We start from the raw sequence: 21,230 nt of genomic DNA on the forward strand, positions 1-21,230 counted from the left end.
ACTCTGGACTGGGAATCAGCTGGAAAAAATGGCCAATAAGTGGGGTGAGTCCCAGGTTCCTCAGTTACCAGGGAATAAGAAGCAGACACTGCAATCCTTCAGCATGAGAGGCCGTACTAGGAGTTTCAGATGCTTTTGACCCTACAGGGGAGCGGCTTCATAGAGGACTCAGCCTTTGGGTAGGTCTCGGTCGTTTCATCGCAGGCAGCCCAGAAAGGGGTGCGGGCTCGGATAGTGGTTACCCCCCCCCCCCCCCACCGAGCCTGTCACTGAAGGTGTGCTTACTCACCCCTGGGAACAGGAGATAGGGAGATCGCCTGTCTCTTTTTTTATTGGAGGTGGGTCGAGATCAGGTCAGACCAGTGAGTCACAAGAAAATATGGGCCGGTATTCCATTTATTTCATTGTGCCCAAGAATGACTGCTCCTTTTGCCCCATCCTAGATCTCAAGGAGTCAACCATCATTTGCGAGTGACTCATTTTCTCATGAAACCTCACGCACAGTGATAATGGCAGTACAGTCAGAGGAGTTTCTGATGTCTCTGTATTTGACAGAGGCATGCCTTCATACTCCCATCTGTCTGGAGCATCAACGGTTTCTGCATTTCACTGGTTTGGGGTGACAGTATCAGTTTCGAGCACTGCATTTTGTGTTGGCCTTAGCGCCCATCACCTTTTCTGAGGTTATGGTGGTGGTTGCAGCAGTGTGGAGAGAGGATGGCATTCTGGTTCACCCATAATTAAATGATTGGCTGATTCGGGCCAAGAGTCTAGAAGAGAGCCTTTGGGTCTCATGCAAGGTGCATCCTTGCTACAGGAACTACATTGGGTGGTGAGCTTGGCCAAGAGGAATCTATAGCCATCTTAGACACTGGAGTATCTATGTGTTCGGTTTGACTCGAAGCAAGGCAGGGTGTTCCTGGCAGAGGGCCACATTCAGAATCTGATGGCACAAGTGCGACTATTGACAGAAACAATACGCCCCACAGTGTAGTCTTATCTACAGGGGCTCGGGTTGATGGTGGCCATCATAGAGGTGGTTCCATGTGCAAGGGCACATATGTGCCCTATTCAGCGCACTCCTGGCTTATTGGAGTCCACAGTTTCAAGACTATTTGATACGGCTTCATCTGTTGGTGGAGATCAGCATACAACTGCAGCGGTGGTTACAAACGGACCATCTAAGGAAGGGGATTTCCCTACGATCACCCAACTGGCTAGTACTCACGACAGATGCGAGCCTCTAGTGTTTGGGGGGCTTACTGTCAGGAGTTGACAGCACAAGGGCGCTGGAGTACAGAGTTTCTCTGGAGCATCAGTCGGCTGGAAGTCCGGGCTGTCCGGTTGGCATGCTTATGATTTGTCATCCGATTGCAGGGTCGAGCAGTCCAGATAATGTCAGACTATGTGATGACAGTGGCTTACATCAATAGTCAGGGAGGAACCAAGAGCCAGTATGTATTGCAGTAAATAGCCCAACTCTGGGAATGGGTAGAAGTGCATGTTCAGAAGATCTCAGCCTCACACATTGCAGAAAGATACAATATAAGAGCAGACTTTCTCAGCAGAGTCTGGACCCAGGAGAATGGAAATTGTCAAATGAGGCATTCCAGCTCATAGTGGACCGCTGGGGCCTGCCATTTCTAGACCTAGCGACATCTCACAATGTGAAAGTTCCTCACTTCAATCTCAGGAGAGATCAAAAGTCCTTGGGCATTGTTGCCCTCGTGCAGGAGTGGCTGGAGGGCAAGCTCTATTATGCCTTTCCTCCGTGGCCCATGTTGGGCAAATGATTGAGGATTGAGAGTCACATGGGGATGGTGCTTCTGGGGGCACAAGATTGTCACAGGAGGCTTTGGTATGCAGTAGAACTAGAGGTCATAAAATGAAACTCCAGGGAGGATGACTCAGAACCAACATCAGGAAATATTTCTTCATGGAGAGGGTGGTGGATATCTGGAATGCCCTTCCGGAGGAGGTGGGGAAGACAAAAATGGTGAAAGAATTCAAAGGGGCATGGGATAAACACTGAGGATCCCTAAAGGCTAGAGGATGGAAATGAAGAAGAGTGCATGAGATTAACTTGCTAGTGCGGAAGTTACTATGCTTAACCAATAAGCCTTTATACTGTTGATGCATCTTTATCATTGCTCTCTGCTTCAACAGCAAGGGGAAAAGGGGAATTGGATTCAGATAGCAACCAACAAGGACCCTGATTTTTACAGTCTTGAGAAGCAAGCATAGGGGCAACTTGCTGATGTGGCCGTTACTACTCTTAACCAAGAAGTCTGATACTTTTGATGCAACTCGGTTTCAACAGTAAGAGATAACAGCAGTAAACAAGGGCTCTGACTTTTACGGTCTCGGAAACTGATAAGTATCGGGGTGACCTGAACAGCACGGCAGATGCTACCATAAGCTTGCTGGGAAGACTGGATGGACTGTTTGGTCCTTTTCTGCAGTCGTTTCATATCTAATTCTATTTCATGTCTAGTCTCTTGTATGATCTTTTCCTGTTGGACTCTAGGCCCTCCTGGACATAAAGCGCCACAACCCCACCAAGTTGATCCTCTCTATCATTGCAATATAATTTGTACCCTGATATAGCACTGTCCCATTGGTTATCCTCTTTCCACCAGGTCTCCGAGATGCCAATTATGTCTGTCTCATCATTTCTTGTTATACACTCTCTCTCCCATATTACTTCTTAGGCTTTTGGCATTGGCATACAGACATTTCAAAGCATGTTTTGTTTGTATTAACAACCTGCGTTTCAGTTGATGGGGATAATTTGGAATTCTTTACTTATAGACACGTGGACTACTTTAGCCTTTTTTGGAACATCTCTGTTGGGATGCCCTAACTCTCTCTTGTTTCATTAGTATCCTTCGATAATACCTTCCTCTGAACCATGCACTGCTGAGTGACTCTCGGCCCCTTTTCTAATTTAAAAGCTGCTAAAACTCCTTGGAAAACTCTATTCTTAATAGCAATTACATCAGCCAGAAGAATAAGTGAAATACAAACTCTGGTGACTTACCCTCTTTGCACACAGCTTTTTCTAGGTAAAGTGCTGTTATGCATGAACCCAAAGTTTCATCCAAAAGTAGTATCAGCCTTTCATCTGAACCAGGTGTTAGAACTACCAACATTCTTTCCAAAACCACACACTACTATCTGTTGTCAAGTTACATTCTCTAGACTATAGAAGAATATTGCTTTTCTATTTAAGTAAAACTAAAGAAATCAGGAAAACTCAATGTGTTATGTATGCTAGAGGAAAGCAAGGATCACCTGTATCAGAACAAACTCTTTCCAACTCGATAAAAGCATGCATTAAATACTGTTACCGTCAAGCAGCAAAACCTTTTAAAGACACAAGTGACAGCTTGCAATCTGAGCAACATCTTTGGCATATCTTAATGGAGTCTTACCACAGGAAACGATTTAGAGTGTCTACTTGATCCTCTATACATAGTTTAGTGAAACATTATTTAAATACAGTACTACCATACCAAAATTCATTTGGGTTGGTGGTTTTTAAACACCTTCCAAGAGTAGATTTCAACTTTCCTAGGCTGTAGCGAAAAAATATTTTCCATTGACAGGCTGTTGTAAGGCAGTCAGGGATAAAAGAGTGCCTAATATATCCTTTTGCTAACCTACACAGTTTCATCATGTAGGGCTGTTTTCTATGCTTGTCCATGAAGAAATCAAATGTTGCATACCTGTGACAGGAGATCTCCGTGGATAGAAATACAAGACAGCCACACATTCCCACCTGCCTCCTGGAAGTTGACAACTATTGTAGAATATGGTTAGTACTTTAGCTATTAACTTCAGAAGGATGTTGACTGGTAATTCAGGATGGAAATTCTCTTGCACATGCTCCAAAGGGGTTTCCAGAAAGTTTGAAGCTATGGAAGATAAAGATTGGTCCATGTTGGTACAGGTGACACAGCTCATGATGTATGGCTGCTTTGTATTGCCGTCCATGGAGAACTCCCATCATAGTTATGCAGTATTTGAAGACAGTTCTGCCGGAGAAGGTAAGGTTTCTGGTAGGGGTTCCCAGGTGGGGGGTAGGAGAAATTTGGAGAGCTTGGAATTCCTCTCTCCTCTTAATTCTTTAAGGGGAGAGAGAGGGTATTTTGGAGGAGAAGGATCTGGATCCAGACACAGCCCTGCTTGGCCTGACTTCGGTATAGGAGAGAGGGATGGGATTCAGTATGCTGGAGTGGTAGGACTTGCCGGCATGATCCATTCACTAGTCTCAGCCTGATCATGCCAAGCTGCCAAGCAGGAGGGGCAGGAAATCTACTCAGAGGTTGGGCAACTTTTTTTTTTTTTTGTCCAGATTAACATGCAAATAGACTGAGTCAAGAAAAGCACCCTTTTTTCAGTTTAAAGTGCCTTTTTTTTTGTTCCTGGTCTATTAGCTTCTTGCATTTCAGGGGAACTGCATTTTTTAATGCATGTGTTAAATTAAACCCACCCTAAAATCTAAATGATTTTAACATGGATTTTATTGCATTGGCTCTCTAGAAAGGGGTGTTGGACTTCCTGTGTTTCCTTTCCCAGTTTATTTAGAACATGCCCAATAGAAAATGTATTCTGTGATGTTTGTGCCTGAGCATTAAGAAAGCCTGAGGACCGCATTTGCGGTGCTTCAAGACAAATCAGATTGGATGCTTCAAGACAAATCAGATTGGATCCAGAAGTCATTATAGGTTTGTGGGTTCATTACTTGCTGAGCCTCCCTTTGTTGCTAAAGAATCTTGTTACTGCTGCCATGCTAGACAAAGTGATCCATGAAAGCGTGGCAACCTATTTATTTATTTTTTTGAATATATAGTTTATTAAGATTTTTAAAGAAGCTTACAATTGTAAAAAAAAAAATCAATAAGAGAATTTTACATGTCAGGTAAACATAAGGCAATATTTTTTATCACACTAATACATCAAAATTCCTAGTCCCCATACTGGGAGGATTCTAACAGGAAAAATTAAAGAAATGTTAATATTTTACAAATACAGAAGATTTATAACTTTTATAAAGCAGCATTTTATACCTCAACCTTCTTTATCCAACAGAGAGGATTCCAGGTGTGCTGGGTCCTGGAAAATAAATTTATTTTTATGAAATACTACTGAGCATTTGCAAGGAAACTTTAAAAAGAATGTTGCTCCTAATGATAATACTCTGGATTTCAATGTAAGAAACTGTTTCCTTTTAAACTGTGTGCTACGCGAACATCGGGAAATACTTGGATCTTTTGTCCACAGAACAAGTAATCTTTTTCTTTTTCTTTTTTTCTTTATTTTTTTATTATGCTTTTTAAATTACATACCAAGATAACATTCTTGACAATAGAATATTGAAGTCTCCTTAAAGTAAAAAAGAAAAGTACATATACATCCTAAGATCAAACTCAGTAGCATTTACCTTGCTTCAGTCAAAAAATATGAGATCCACTTATTTTACAGAGGGTCCATCACACAAAAAAAAAAATCTACTTATACAATCATTTTTGGAATAATAGTAACCTATATATACTGTTGAGGAGGAATATTTCCTGATGAGAGATAATCACAGCTATTAAGGTCAGGGAGGGCTTGGGCTTTGAACTTTTTCAACTTCCAGAATTATTTCTTTATCGGATAAAAATTGAATTAGTTGTGATGAGAGATAGAAGAGATAAGTTAACCCTTTATATTTAAGATGGCATTTGCAGGGGAATCTTAGTAAAAAACTGGCCCCAATTTGTTGGACCTGTGACCTCAAGAGCAAAAATGGTTTTCTTTTTTTTTTTTTTTTTTTTTTGAGTTGCTCTGGACACATCGGGAAATATTCTCATCTGCAGGTTCAAAAAGCTATTTAATCGAAATTTGAAATACAATTTGAATATCCACTCTTTATCTCTTGTTGTGTTCCGCGCCCACGGCCATCCGCGGGCGCGGCCCCCTACCTCCTCCGACCAGGGCAGCGTCTGGACCGACTGCCCTGCCCCAAGCTCCGCACCCCCGCGTGGTGGCGTGGGCCTTTGGGCTGGCCGCCGGGATCAGAGCTGTCCCTGCTCCTCCCGCGTGGCCGCTGCTGCCTTTCCTCTGCGGCCCGGATCCAAGATAACTGCCGCCATGCTTGGACGCGAGGCCACGCCCCTTTTTCAGAGTTAAAGGGACCTCGCCCCTTTAATTGCCTGCAGCTAGTTCTTACCTCTAGGGCCAGAGGAAGTATATAAGGAGACTTCCTCTGACCATTCCTCGACTTGGCAACGTCCTTCAATGCTGTCTAGTCTGCTTGCTTTGAGTTCCCTGCGCTTGGACGCTGGTTCCTGTTTCGTCTTGGTGTTCGTGGTTCCTGACTTCGGATTGGCAAGCGGTGACTCTCTGGTACACGACCTCGGACTGGTGAGCGTGATCCTCTGGCACTCGACCCAGGACTCCTTCAAGACTACCGTCTCCAAGGGCCCACCTAAGTCCCAGTGGCCCGGGTCCCTACGGGCTCCTCCCGGGGGGACCGCAGACCACCAGTGGTGAAGACCATCCTTCTGCTTATCTCCTTGTCCGTCTCCACAGTAGCTTCTGTCTTGAGTGCCAAGGGTCAGCTGCTCTCCTCCTCTGTCCTGCCTCGCCACCCGACGAGAGAACCTACGGATCCTCCGCAAGGTGTAACATCCCCTCGTCGGCCCTAGGGTCCACAAACCTGAGTGTAACATCTCTAATGCAAAAGTTACAATCAAGGTACTTTTCTCTGCTATAGTAGAGTCTGAAACCTCCAGCATCTGTTAAATTTGTTATTATCCTATCAGTTTTTTGACCTTCTAACATGTCTTTATCTTTTCCTCTTTGTGGCAAATAAAAAAATACTTTTACCACTGGAGGAATGCTTTCTTCAGGTACTTTAAAATCTGTTGAATAATTTCTAAACATCTCTTTTGGAGATATATATGGAAGTTTAGGGAAACTGAGAATTCTTAAATTCCTAGCCTTTAACATATTTTCCATATTCTCCACCTTATTTAATAACTTTATATTATCTTTCACCAATAATTCTTGAGATATCCTATTAGCATTAACAGAAGCCTTCATTTCTATATTTTGTATTGAGACACTTTTAACAGTGTTCTCTATTACCTGTAATCTTACTTCATGATCTTTACATCCATCATTAATAGGAAGAATCTTATTGCTTATCAAATTCATCAAACCTTCTATTGCGGTCCATAAAGATTCCAGAGTATTTCTGTTGGCTTCTGTAATAAATGTGTTAAATAAATGTGTTGTATTAATAGGAGTTGAATAGTCCTGTCCAATAGCCCTTCCCAATTCACCTCTAAATGGACTGCCGGTTAACTCGTCTGGATGTAATTTCCTGACGTCTTCACTTCCTTCGCCCAGGGTAGGATTCCCTGCCTGATCCTTGCTACCAGCAACTTCGGCATGCAGTGGGGTCAGCTCCATCCCTGGGATTCTGAGTGTAGCAGGGTTAGCCGGTGCTTCTCTTGGTATCGGGGAAAGCGAGATGTCAGAGTCAGGCATTGGAGCCTGAGATACTCCCCATGCTCTCTGTCTCAGCGATTGCACTCCCAATTCTGTACCTCCTCGTACAATATGAGCATCCATGGGACCAGATGTTTCAGGGATAAGGGAGGCTCCAGGGCTTGCCTTCTCTTTTGCCCTTCGTTTCCTAACACTATGAGGCATAATGTCAGTTTAAATCTAAAGAAACAGGAGCTTCAATATATACGACAGTATATAAGATTTCAAATTGCAGGATCCTCTTAGTAATTTTATTTTTAAAGTACTTTTGCAAAATTAAGTTTTTGTCACTTTCTCTACAGAGAGTAACCAATAACGTGGCTGTTTGAGGAATATCATCAATTGATGAGTCTAAAAAAGCAGTTAAATTTGGTGATTCCTGTTGGAGTAGATCCATAGCTTCCTCACCCTCTGGAATCCTTAATCTGGTATAGGGAATATAATATATTTTAGAAATACTCTTCTCATCCACACTTGAGATTGATAGAATTTCCACTAAATATTTCCTAAATAATTCATATGCAGATATTAATCTGGAAACGGGAAAATTCAAAAACCTTAAATTTCTTACTCTAAGTACATTTTCCAAATTTTCTAATTGTCTTTGAGTTGTTAAACTGTCTTTAATAAATGAATTATTTGCCATTTGTAACGCATTTATCTGTGATACATTTTTACCATCTTCCTCTATCTGTTACACATTTATTATGCTTTTCTATGTCACTTTTAATCTCATTACATATTTTATTATTTTGAATAATTGAAGCAGACTGTTTTCTATAGTTCGTTAATTGCCTTCCAAACATCCCCCAGCTTGACATTTTGGGGGTCAATGGGTCTGGGACTACTAGTGGTAGTCTCATATCCCCCTGTGCCCCTAATACCTCTGAATCTCCACCAATAGTGGTTATTACAGAGTCAGTATTTGATGTTATTACTGTACTTGTCAAGCTTTGGGGAGTGGAGACAGGTACAACACTTGATAGTTGGGGTTGCTGCATTAGACAGGAGCTTTCAGGGGATCCAGATGAAAGGATATTTCTGATATTGAATTACGGGCAGCTTGACTTACCCTCCTCAAAACGTGGGAGTCCATTGGTCCTCTAGCCGTGGAAACAGCTGGTGAAGATGTCCAAATCTTGGTTTTTCTTTTCTTTCCCATATAAATTATAGGAAAAAATTATTAATAAGGGGCGCGTAGCTTCGGCTGCGTGCCGCACTTGCCTCGAATTTATTGGTGCTACTGGCCCCAGATGGTGATGTCACAAAAGGGGCGTGATTTGGGCCATTTTTCGGGTGGAACACAGGCTCCCAGGTAAAATTGGAGCCTCGATAACTTTCTCTCTCGCCTTGCCTCTCCTCAGAGAGGTTTCTCCATCAATTCCTCTGAGTTGGCAGCCACACTTGCCTCGAATTTTTCGGTGTTCCTGGCCCCAGATGGTGATGTCACAAAAGGGGCGTGATTTGGGCCATTTTCGGGTGGAACACAGGCTCCCAGGTAAAATTGGAGCCTTGATAACTCTCCCTCTCGCCTTGCCTCTCTTCAGAGAGGTTTCTCCACCAATTCCTCCCAGCAACCTTTTATTTATGTATTGATGCAAGGGGAAAATGATGTGGATGCTTAAGGTAAAGTTATGCATTCATTAACATAGTAAATGACAGCACAAAAAGACCAAATTGGGCCATTCATTCTGCCCAGTTGAGCTTTTTCCCTATATAAGATGTGAGAAGACATGAAGATACTTATTTTGAGAGTTTATTTGTGATAGGGTGCATGGGAAATATGCAGTGACTCCAGGAAGCTTAGAACTTTATTGCAAACTGATGAAGACTTTTTCCCATTTCATATTTTTCAGTGTAGAAAATTAAAGTAAGCCCACATATTTTCACTGAACTGAATGCAGCTGTTTAAAACTTTATGCTTTTACTCCATGATGACATGTCCTCAGAGGAGAACTATCCTAAAAGGAATAATGAGGGAAGGAGATACTTAAATGTATTCGGCATTTACAGTTCATGTAAATCCCAGGTGCATGAAAGTGCTGAGATATGTATCACCATTAATGAACTGTGGATGCGGATATTTTTATTCACAGCTACCTCTATTTCTGTGCCTAATATATTTGTATACTATTAACTAGGTCGTAATGGAGGTTTATTTCCTCACATTATTAAAAGAATAAAAATAATGGAAAAACTAGTTGATCATTCCATAATTTAATAGCTGCCTTTGTTCTTTTTTTTTTTTTCTACATATTTTTAGTTTCACGCCATGGATACGTTGCACAAACACAACTATGACTTGAGTAGTGCCATTAGTATTCTTGTACCTCAAGGAGGACCTGTGCTATGCAGAGATGAAATGGAAGAGTGGTCTGCCTCAGAAGCTAGCCTATTTGAAGAAGCCTTAGAAAAATATGGCAAAGACTTCAATGACATACGTCAAGATTTTGTAAGTGCAGAAAAAATGTTTTAGTAATGTTGGAAAATATTTGTGGTACTGAAAGCTGCCATCAGGTTTGTAGTAGACTTTTCTATTTTGGATTTTAGAAGTTTTTGAAATTGTCAAAAAGTTCACAGAAAAAAACCTCTTATCTGTATCTTTTTGTTTCTTATCAAATTCTTTATATATCTATACCTATCTATTTATATATGTATCTTTAGCAGTTTCAAATTACATCAAATCAATTTCTTAAAGGACAAGCAGATGGAGGTCCTTGCAAATGATTTAGCTTTACAGCATCATTAGATGGAGCCAGTGTGGAAGTTTGACTTCAAAGCTTATAGAAATTTTGTGCATGTGCATTTGGACATGTACATCCTGAACCATTCCATCATGTTTATATGGGGCCCCTTTAGTCTCTTCTTTTCTGCAGAGTCCTTAGGTCATCATTCTCTTTCTCTCTGGTGGGAATTTTTCTCTCAAATGCAAAATAATTTTATTTTTATTTTTTTGGGGTGTCCCATGGTTCTTTTTTTTTTTTTTTTTAACTCCTTTTAATCTCTTTAGATAGGTTTTTCAGCCATCTTTCAAGTTTACCTTGTTTTTCATCAGCTGTGTGATGAAATGACAATAGTGTATCAAATGGAATTGGTCAAAAATTTCCTTCACAATCAAGTCATTTGATTTTGCCTCATTAATTTTTTGCTCAATGCCTCAGAAGGAGAAAAAGGCCAGTGGCTTCAATAAATGTCCCTGTGCAAACACATCATGTCTGTCATAGATCCCAATGGTAGATTGCTTGGGGGACAATCACGATAGCTTGGGGTGCTCCTTTTTGTGGAACCATGACCCTTAAAGGATATCATTCCCAATTGGTGCTAATGGAGAAGCTTCCCAGGAGGATAAAGTCCAGCCTATCAATATTGATGGACCCAGGAGCTCCACCAACTGCTTATAGTACATCAGCATTGAGGGGGCATCAGTCCCTATCGACACTGAGCACCAGGAAGGATGAAGGAGATAGACCATCTTCTAGTGCTTCCTATCTGAAAGCGCAGTGTTCTACTTTGTTGCTGTCATCAAGGTGCTCCGATGATGTGTATCGTGCAAAGGCGAAGAAGCAATGACATCTGTCCCCATCAGTGCACAATGCAGGGAGCAGGAACATCAGATGGCTGCATTGAATCCTCCAAAACATTCCCACTGGGAGGGATTCAAGAGGCCTGGAAATTATAACAATCTTTAGGGATCCAGATGTCTGCTACCAATTTACTTCTGCTGTCCCAGAAAGATATGGCCTCTCCTCCTGCATCACAGGCCATCTTGGCTTTGGCAAGATGGATTGTAAAATGCAGGGCACTGTTGCCAGAGGATGTGGTTAGTGTAGCTGGGTTCAAAAAAGGTTTGGATAAGTTCTTGGAGGAGAAGTCCATTAACGGCTATTAATCAAGTTTACTTGGGGAATAGCCACTGCTATTAATTGCATCAGTAGCTTGGGAGCTTCTTAGTGTTTGGGTAATTGCCATGTTCTTGTGGCCTGGTTTGCCCTCTGTTGGAAACAGGATGCTGGGCTTGATGGACCCTTTGTCTGACCCAGCATGGCAATTTCTTATGTTCTTAATAAGCTGGGCATCAGTATGTTTGCAGACTGATGTCCAGCCCTTACTGGAAACTATTCAGGCATCTGGCAGAGGAGCCCTGATGCTGGTTTCTGGAGTAGCATCAAGTACTTGTGCACTAATGTTGATTTCTAGCACATTGTGGGAGGAAGCTTCATTAAGGCTCAGAAATTCATCAGAGTCTAAACATCAACATACACAAGGATTGTTCTCTTAAAAGCTTTATCTGGTAGTTGAGTGTGATCCCATGCCACACTTCTAATAAACCAGTCTGGCTTGAACTCAGAGTATTTCTTAGGGTACAGCTATGAATCTGAAGACTCCTTTGGTCAGTAGTGATCAGCAGGTCTCTCCTCTGACCCTTCTCCACAGGAAAGGTAGAGGATCTCCCCAGAAGATCCTCCTTTCGCTGTTTTTTGCACGCACACACACAGGCAGGCTCCCATTCTCTCAAACACACAACCCAGGCAAGCTTCCATTCTTTCATACTCACATACACACCCAAGGCAGATTCCCATTAACACACACACCCAGCCAAGGTAGACGTCCATTCACACATTACATACACACCCCCCCCCCCCCCCAGGCAGGCTCCTGTTCATATGTGCACACATGGACACACCTGCACACAACCCAGACAGGTTTCCTTTCATACCCGCACACAACCCAGACAGGCTTCCATCCACACCCACACACAACCCAGGCAGGCTCCCATTCTCATGCACAGATATACATATAACACAGGCAGGTTCCTATTTGCCTATTCCAAGATATTCAAAAGTAATGGGGGCTTGCCCTATTTTCATCTTGTGCATTGTGAAATGAGGATAGAGGAAATGCTAGCCTCACAGGTTTTGAATACCACAGGGCTGGCAGAATGGGCTCCCTCATCTTCTGTTCTTGGGTCAGGAAATGTGCACGTTGAGGTGCGGCATGCAGGCCTCTGCCTTCTTTCAGTGCCAGTGAGATGGGGTCCACCAGAGGCATGGGTCTCTGCCTCCTTCCACCACTGGTGAGATGGCATACACCAGCAGCTGCACTAGTATCTGCTTTCTGCCACTCTGGGATTGTGTCCATTAGTGGATGTATGGCCTCTGCCTTCATCCACCACTGGAGGGATGGTGTTCACTGGCAGCTGCATGAGCCTCTGACTTTTTCCTCTGCCATTGGAATGAGGTATACTGGTAGCTGTACAGGCCTCTCTCTGCTCCCTTCCCTTTTGCCACTACTGCCCTCCCGGGTGTGCCATCCCATGCAATTGCATGGTTCGCACATGCTGTAGTGCCAAGCCTGGCTGTTGCGGCAGCAACTTCTGGCACACAGACAATGTGAGAGATTTCAGCCTAAGACACCAAAACAAGCTCAGCCCAAGCTTGGACCTAGTTTTTCATGAGACTTGATCATCAGGCTTTGATCTCTGTAGTATAGGGGAGTATTCACCTGCTCTTCAAAGAGTGACAGTAGGACCATTGGGTCCTGAAAATTGTGGAGTCTAGTTACCATTTGCACTTCTTCCATTCACTTGTACTGCATTATTTAGCCTTCAATCAGCATCCATTTCATTTGACTCAGCTCTGTCTTGAAGAGGAATCTGTTCTCAGTTAGTTGATAGAACCTGTCCCTCTGAAAGACCATGGCAAGGAGTTTTATTCCTTCTATTTTCTTATCCCTAAAAAGTCATGAGGATTGAGAATCATCCTGGATTTACAAAGACTGGACAAAAGCATGTTACAATAGAAGTTCAAAATAAATGCCATCTATGCCAGCCTACCCTTTATCCAAGTGAGAGTCTAGATGTGTGCTCTGGATCTGAAAGACATTCTCACATACCCATCTAATCAATTTAATTGAAAATACCTCAGATTTGTGGTGGATTCTTTTCACTGTTAATACAAGGTTTTCCCCTTTGGGCTCTCAGCAGTCCCAAGTGTTTCCATGAAATGCCTTGTAGCAGGCAACACATGTTCGTAGTTGGAGGATTTGTGGCTTTCCTTACCTGGACAACTGGCTGGTGGCAGGATCTTCTCAAGCAAGGATGTTGAACTCTCTGCAAAAGACAATGCAGCTTCTTCAGTCACTAGAGTTTATAGTCAACTTTGCCAAATCAAACTTGGTCCCTACCCAGAGAATCTAGTTTATTGATGCATGGATAGACTTATTGGAGGAAAAAGCTTTTCTTCTGTCAGATCAGGTTTTTTGTCTTCGAACTCTGGTCCATAACTTGATGAAGCAAGATTAAGCACTAGATGATCAATCCTGGTTGTCCTCGGACATAGTACTTCAACCTGAGTTTCTCCAGTGGAGCCTCCACTCTCAGTGGGATCAACTACATTAGCCTTCGTCATATCCCTTACGGGTAATCATGGACATTAAATTATCACTTCATTGATGTCTAGATCCTGGAGAAAGGTGCCCCCTTCAATTTCTGCTTCAACAGTTAATGCTGGTGATGAATGTGCTCACCAGGGGGTGAGGCATGCATACAGGCTCCTTCCAGATTCAGGGATTTGGTCAGCAGACTAACTCCTGTTCCAGATAAATCTCTTTGAGTTGTGAGCCATATGATATGTGTTAAGGGTTTTCTCACATCTCCTTCAGGGAAAGATTATCCTGATCCAATCCGACAACAAAGTGGTAATATTCTATGTGAGCTAACAAGGGGCGCAAGATCCTGAATCCTTTGCCAGGAATCTATGAAAATTAATTAGTGGGCTCTCAAAAATAGAGCTTTCCTTCAAGCAGCTTACCTTTCCTGGATGTCCAATCCATTGGTAGATCGCCCCAGCAGGATTTTTTGCCTCCTTGAGCAGTCCCTGGACCAGGGTGTGACAGACGAGCTATTTGACCTCTGTGGGTGCCCATCAATCAGTTTCGTTTGCATCAGAAAACAGGGAAGTTAACCAATTTTGTTCTATTCTTCAGAGCAGATTCAGATCCACTCCAGAGGTTTTTCTGTTCAGGTGCAATATAGTTCAGCTGTATGCCTTTCCTCTAATTCCATTTTTGGTGAGGATGGTGCAGAAGGTGTTCAAGGACCTGACATGTCTTATTGCTCCAGCTTGACTCAGGCACGTGTGGTTCTCTTACCTAGTCAAGTTGGCAGTCCGCCCACTGATTCCCCTGGGATCTGATCTGGATCAACCAGCTCAAGAATCTGGTTGTCCGTCATCCAAGCCTCCCCTCTATCAACTTATCGGCATGGATATTGTGTACTGGATAGCCTCTTTATTGTTACTATTTAAGGAGGTTCAAAATGTGATTTCAACCAGGAAGTTATCTACTAGAAGAGCATACACTTTTAATTGGAAGCATTTTTCACCTTGATATCAGGCAGGGTCCATGAACCCATTCGCCTGTGCTCCCAGCAATCTGCGTAAGTACTTGTTCTTCTTTTTCTCTTTAGGCCTCAGTACCTCATTGGTCAAAGTGCATCTCAGTGCTATCATCACTTGCAAGCCTCAAGTGGTTAAAAAGCTGATCACCATCCATCCTATGGTATCGAATTTCATGAAGGGCATGAGACATATGAAACCTCTTATTGTGAAACCACCAGTGCCATGAGATCTCAATGTTATCTTACCACAACTGATCAAGCCTCCCTATGAGTCAATGGAGTTGGCTTCCTTAAAGATCCTTAAACCTGGAAAGTGGTATTTCTAATTACCATCAGTTCAGCTAGATGGCTCGGTGAACTTCATGCATAGGCTCATTACTCTTTGTACCTACAGTTTTTCCACAATAGGTTTGTGCTCCACACTGATCTTAAATTTCTGCCAAAAATAGTTTCTGATTTAATTTGAAATAAGCCATTATTTTGCCCATGTTCTTTCTAAGACCTCATAAATATAAAGAGGAGCGAAGGCCTTTCATTCACTGCAAAAAGGCCTTAGCCTATTATCTGGAGAAAACTCAACCACATTATCAAGCTTTTTAACTTTTCATCTTCTATGATCCAAAAGACTAGGAGTAGCTGTGTGTTGTCCAACTAGCTAGCAGATTGTTTCACACATTACTATACTCTAGCCCAGCGGTTCTCAACCGGTGCGTCGCGACACACTAGTGTGTCGCCAAGCACCGGCAGGTGTGTCGCGTGGCTCCCGGTCCCTCCCGCTGCTCGTTCTTCCCTGCTGCCGTTGCCGCCGGGCTATCAGCACGTTCAAGCCCAGCGGGAACGGCAGCGGTGCAAAAAAAAAAAAAAGCTGTGGCATCCGCGGCTGTCCTTTTCTTCTTCCCGCGCCTGCATTCCCACCCCCCCCCTGGAGCCGGAACAGGAAGTGGTGCGCGGGAAGAAGAAAGGCCGTGCCGCAAGAGAACCCACGCCTCGCGCGCCATCACGGCACACATGGGGAAGCGCTGCTGCGGCCGTATGGCCAACCGGTCTTCCTGTTCGGGGGGGGGGGAGCGGAAGCGCCGCGTGCAGCTTCCGCTCCCCCCCCCCCCCCCAAATGCAGGAAGATCAGCTGCCTCTCCTGCTGCCACCCGTTCTCCTGCTATCTTCGGGCGTCGGGCCGTATGGTCCGTCGATCTTCCTGCTTGGGGTGGGGGAGCGGAAGCGTCGCGCACAGCTTCCGCTTTCTCCCCCAAAGCAGGAAGATCAGCTGCCTCTCCTGCTGCCACCGGCCTCCTGCTATCTTCGGGCGTCGGGCCGTATGGTCCGCCGATCTTCCTGCTGGGGGGGGGGGAGGGAGGAAGCGGACGTTGTGCGCTGCGCTTCCACTACCCCCCCCCCCCCCCCCCGACAGGAAGTTCGGACGCCCGAAGATAGCAGGATTCCGGTGGCAGCAGGAGAGGCAGCTGATCTTCCTGCTCTGGGGGAGAAAGCGGAAGGGAAAGGAGAGAGCAGCATGAGCCTCCCGCGATTGATGGAATTCTTCCTTCTTGGCCTGCGGGGGCTGGAGGAGCAGCTACCGTTTGTGCTGGGGGGGGGGGTGGGGAGAGGAAGTGAGTGACAGAAAGAGAGAGAAGCAGCCAGCCAGCCTGTGTGTAAGTGAGAGAATGTGTGTGATTGAGAGCCTGTGTGTAAGTGAGAGAATGTATTTGATCGAGAGTATGTGTGTGATTGAGAGAAACTGGTCAGAGAGCTGATGTATGTGTATATGTGAGAGACAATGAAAGTGACTGCTCAAGGAGATGACTGATGTGTATGTGAGAGTGTGAGACAGTCAGGGATGTGTGTGTGTGTGAGAGAGAGAGAGAAAAAGCATGGAAGTGAGAAATCTGGGTATGTGAGAAAGCATGGGAGTAAGAAGCCTGGTGTTGTGGGGGTGTATGTGAAAGAAAGCATGGGAGTGAGAAGCCTGTGTGTGTGCATGTATATGAGAGAGACTGGTTGGTAAGGTGACGGTGTGACTGGTGTGTATGTGAATGTGAGAGAGAGAATGTGATTCAGGGAATGAGAAGCCTGTGCACGTGGAGAGCGAGCATGGAAATGAGAGAGAGACTGGGTGTGTGTGTGTTTAACAGAGAAAGTGATTATGGGAATGAGAAGTCTGTGCATGTGAAGAGAGTGAGCATGGGAGTGAGAACCTGGGTGTGTGTGAGACACAGCATGGGAGGGAGAAGCCTGTGTATGTAAGACAGAACATGGAAGTGGGAAGCCTGTGTGTGTATGCATGAGAGAGATCAGGTGACGGGTGTGTGTGAGAGAGAGAGAGAGAGAGAAAGTGATTATGGGAATGAGAAGCCTGTGCAGGTGAAGAGTGGGCATGGGAGTGAGAAAGCTGGGAGTGTGTGAGATACAGCATGGGAGTGAGAAGCCTGTGTGTGTATGCATGAGAGAGATCAGGTGACTGGTGTGTGTGTATGTGGGAGAGAAAGAAAGTGATTATGGGAATGAGAAGCCTGTGCATGTGGAGAGAACAAGCATGGGAGTGAGAGACTGGTGAGTGTATGTGAGAAAGAGAAAGTGATTATGAGAGTGAGAAGCCCATATATGTAAGTGGAACACGGGAGAGGGAAGCCTGTGTGTGTATGGCATGAGAGAAACTGTTCAGGAAGGTGACTGGTGTGTTTGTCAAAGACTGGGAGATGATTGGTGTGTGAGACAGAAACTGGTCATGGGGGCATGACTGGTATGGTGTGTGTGTGTGTGAGACATGGGCCCTAAGGAAGAGGACCATGAGTATAGAGCTTAGCCACTACTGCTGCTTCTGGTGTGTGCTACAGCCTGCATGGAAGAGGAGTAGGAAAGCTGCTGGAGGGGGTAAGTAAAGGTGGCTTTTTAAGTTTATTTTTCTTGATTGACTGCTATTTTAATTATTTAATATTATGTGATGTCTGCTTTTTTTGAAATATTTTATTGGTGTTTGGAGAATTTTTAATAGTTTTTATGAGTTTTTAATTGTTGGATGTTATTCTGTTCATAGTTGTTGTGAAACATTTATTCTGCTTATTAGTATAGTTTTACAATTATTTCTGTGTGGGGATCTATAGCTGCTTGCTAGTTCTGTTTTCCTAATAAGAGGTGTATTGGTTTTTAGGGCCTGATTTAATATTTGTAGTGTTGCCTTTTCATAGATAGGGTTGCTCCTGTTTGAGTGTATTCCATAATACAGGTGTAACTGTGTGTGGATTAGTTTATGTGCATTACTACAGATCCTGGGAGTATGTTAGGTCGGTTCTGTGTCTGTTACAGAGATATTTTACTAGCATGTAAGTGTTTTATCAGTCTTATTTGTTGCGTTTTCTCAAGAGGACATGCATTGGTGGTAAACTGCTGTCTTTTCATAAGTAGGGCTATTGAGCCTGAAAGTAGAAGGAGTTTGAGTTGCTGTTACTGAGATGACACCAGAACCAGAATATCTTTTTTGTAGAGTGAGTTGAACGGGGAATGTCATAATTCTGCTTTACATCCATTATTGTGGATCAGGGGGGTTCCCGTGGATGCAAACTGTACATTTACATCTAGCCCTGTGACGATCATGGGTCAGTGTGTCACGCATGTGAGAACCATCTGTCAGGTGTGTCCCGACAGAAAAAAGGTTGAGAACCACTGCTCTAGCCCATGAGATATATTTGCATACAATGAAGATAGTGCATGTACATCAATCATGTTGATTGTGGATATCCTGAAAACTAGACCTGTTTGTGGCACTCCAGGAGTGCTTTAGCCAGCCTTCCAATCAGAGACTTTGTCAAGGCTCAAGTAAGAGCCATGGCTACTTCTGTGGCTCATCTAGCAGCCGTCCTAATTGAGGACATTTGCAAAGTTTTAACCTGGTAGTTCACACCTTTATGTCCTATTAAATGCCTGGACAGTCTCTTAAGATGTGCCAGTAACTTTGGGCAAGCAATTTTGCACAGTCTGTTCACCTGTAGTCCACCCTCCACAGTGGGGATGGGTTGCTTTTTCACTAAGTGTTCTGCTGTGCAACCTTCAGCTTGGGACTCTCCATGTTTCATGGTTAATTCATCCTTGCTTGTGTCAACAGAGAAAGCAAGTTTGCTTAGGATGAATTAGCCATGCTTAATGCCTGTCTACCTAGAGAGTCAACCACCTAGCTAAAGCTAAGCCCCACAATCAACTAAGGAGTTCACTTGGTGAGTGCATGGAAGCTCCCTCAGATGCTCAGTAGTAAAAACTTATTGAGTTAGAGAAATGAGACCATTTGACACATTCAGATGATATCACCCACATGGCATGACTAATTCTTCCTAATCTCTATAGAGAATTCAGTTTATAGTAAACTAGCTTGCTGTTTTTGTTTTTAATTGGTATATTACCTTAGTTTTATATGGGCCAGGAAGTCTAAAGGAGTGGAGGAGCTTGACTGCTGGTTAGAATAGTGAGCTAGGAAGCAAGGATAGAAAGCCCACTGCTGCTCCTTGTGATCTTGGGCAAATCAGTTTACTCTCCATTGCCTCAGTATATACTTAGGTCTAGAATTACTAAACTGTAATTTTTTTGTTATCATGGGAAGGGCCCAATATTGTGGGGAAGGGGGTCAGTCCTATGACATTTTGCCCCTCCTTACTAGACCTCCTCATCCACCCCAGTACCGCCATTCAAGGTGACCCCATAAAAAAAAAGTTTTATAAAAAAAAAAAAAAAAAAAGTCCACTGCACAAACCTCTCCCATTAAATCCAAACCCCCAAGTCCTATACAATACCCCCTTTCAATTAACCCCACCCCACCTCCTTTTATTAATAGAAAACCTCCAAAAATTACACAGGTGGGGTAGTGCCTCCACCATGTACCTCCCTGACCTCCCAACCTTTCAAAAAGTCATTGGTGCTCAGTGGGAGGGCCTTGGGTGCCCCTAGCCCTGGGTCTGGTCAGTGCTATTTTCCAAAATGAAACAGCCTGGCCTTTGTCCTTATGTTGGTAAAGGCCCCAGGCCCTCCACTGACCACCAATACTTTTTTTTTAAAGGTACAGGGGAATCGGTGGGGGGCACTAAACCCCCAGAGTAATTTTTAGAGGTTGGGGGAAGGGGGAGAGACTCTACCAGTGTTTCTATTCAATGAAAAAGAGAGGTGGGGGACAGCTTAGGGTTGATAGACTTAATTAAAGGGGGGGCACTGTATAGGATCGGGGGGATTGGATTTAAAGGGGAGGGATTCGGCAGGGGGTAGGACGGCACTGCGCAGTGGCCTTTCTCTTAAAATTTTTTTTTTTTTTTTTTTTTTTTTGCAGGGCCGCCTCAAATGGTGGCTCCAGATTATGTGGGGTTCTGATAAGAGCCCCAGTAGCTTTTTTTTTTTTTTTTTTGGGGGGGGTGAGGGTTGTTGGGCCACATGACCCTTTAATTCTAGCATGGGAGCACCGGGATCCTTGTTAGGGTTCCGGTGCTTCCGCGCTACAATGACATTTTCAGAAAAGGTATAGTTAAAATAATGTGGCTGAAAAATTTGTTAGCAATATTGTTTTATTTACATAAAATTTAATGTGCATTAGCTGATTTGCATGCATTATGTGATTTTATGCATGCAAACAGTTAAGTGTAATAGGGAGCTGATTTTTGTGGAAAAATGTACATTTCCGCGATATAACTATATTGCACAATATATAACATTTAACGTGTTAGCCCTATTGTAGCTTACTAAATGACCCTCTTAAATTGTGAACCCAGTGAGGACGAGAAAACATCTACAGTACCTGAATTTAGTCAGTTTTGAAGTGGCTGAAAGGCAGAATTTAAAGCCAATAAATAAACAAAAAGATTAATTAAAGTAGTAAATTTGTTATCAACAGTGCCTGAAAAGCAGAATATAAATAAAATTAATAAATGATAGCAGGAGAGGAAAGAAAATCACTTATCATGGAATAAACAAAACCAAAGATGGATTTGACAATCTGGATCACTTAATATGTACGGCACTTGAAAATGCAAAAAACAGGTAGCCAATGAAAATGAAAAACGCTGTCATTGATGTTGGTGCAGTTGCCGGCCTTGTTTTTTAGATGAGATCATCTGGCTTGGAGCAGCAAATTGCCTTAAAAGTTGGCACCTGTTCCTTATTCAGCTGGAAAGCAGTTGACGGATAGTCAAATGAAGAAATCAAAATACCAATAATCTGACCAGGCAAATTAGAGCTGCATCGATTGCACTGAAGTACAAAATCCCAGGATCCACCACTGCATTTGCTAAGGGGGAAAGGGTAGGTTGTGCTGTCTCCCAGAGCG

The 21,230-nt window shown here is 43.5% G+C and overlaps 1 protein-coding gene across 2 annotated transcripts in view; it reads left to right on the forward strand.

The window, feature by feature from the left end:
* MTA3 (metastasis associated 1 family member 3) overlaps positions 1–21,230 on the forward strand; it is a 525,799-nt gene that overhangs the window by 189,261 nt on the left and 315,308 nt on the right. For both annotated transcript variants that reach the window (XM_029593316.1, XM_029593317.1), the window contains exon 9: positions 9,806–9,994. In XM_029593316.1, coding sequence (XP_029449176.1) covers positions 9,806–9,994 — 189 coding nt within the window. The remainder of the gene's footprint in view (positions 1–9,805; positions 9,995–21,230) is intronic.

Source organism: Rhinatrema bivittatum, chromosome 3, assembly GCF_901001135.1.
Source record: "Rhinatrema bivittatum chromosome 3, aRhiBiv1.1, whole genome shotgun sequence".
Taxonomy (NCBI): Eukaryota; Metazoa; Chordata; class Amphibia; order Gymnophiona; family Rhinatrematidae; genus Rhinatrema; species Rhinatrema bivittatum.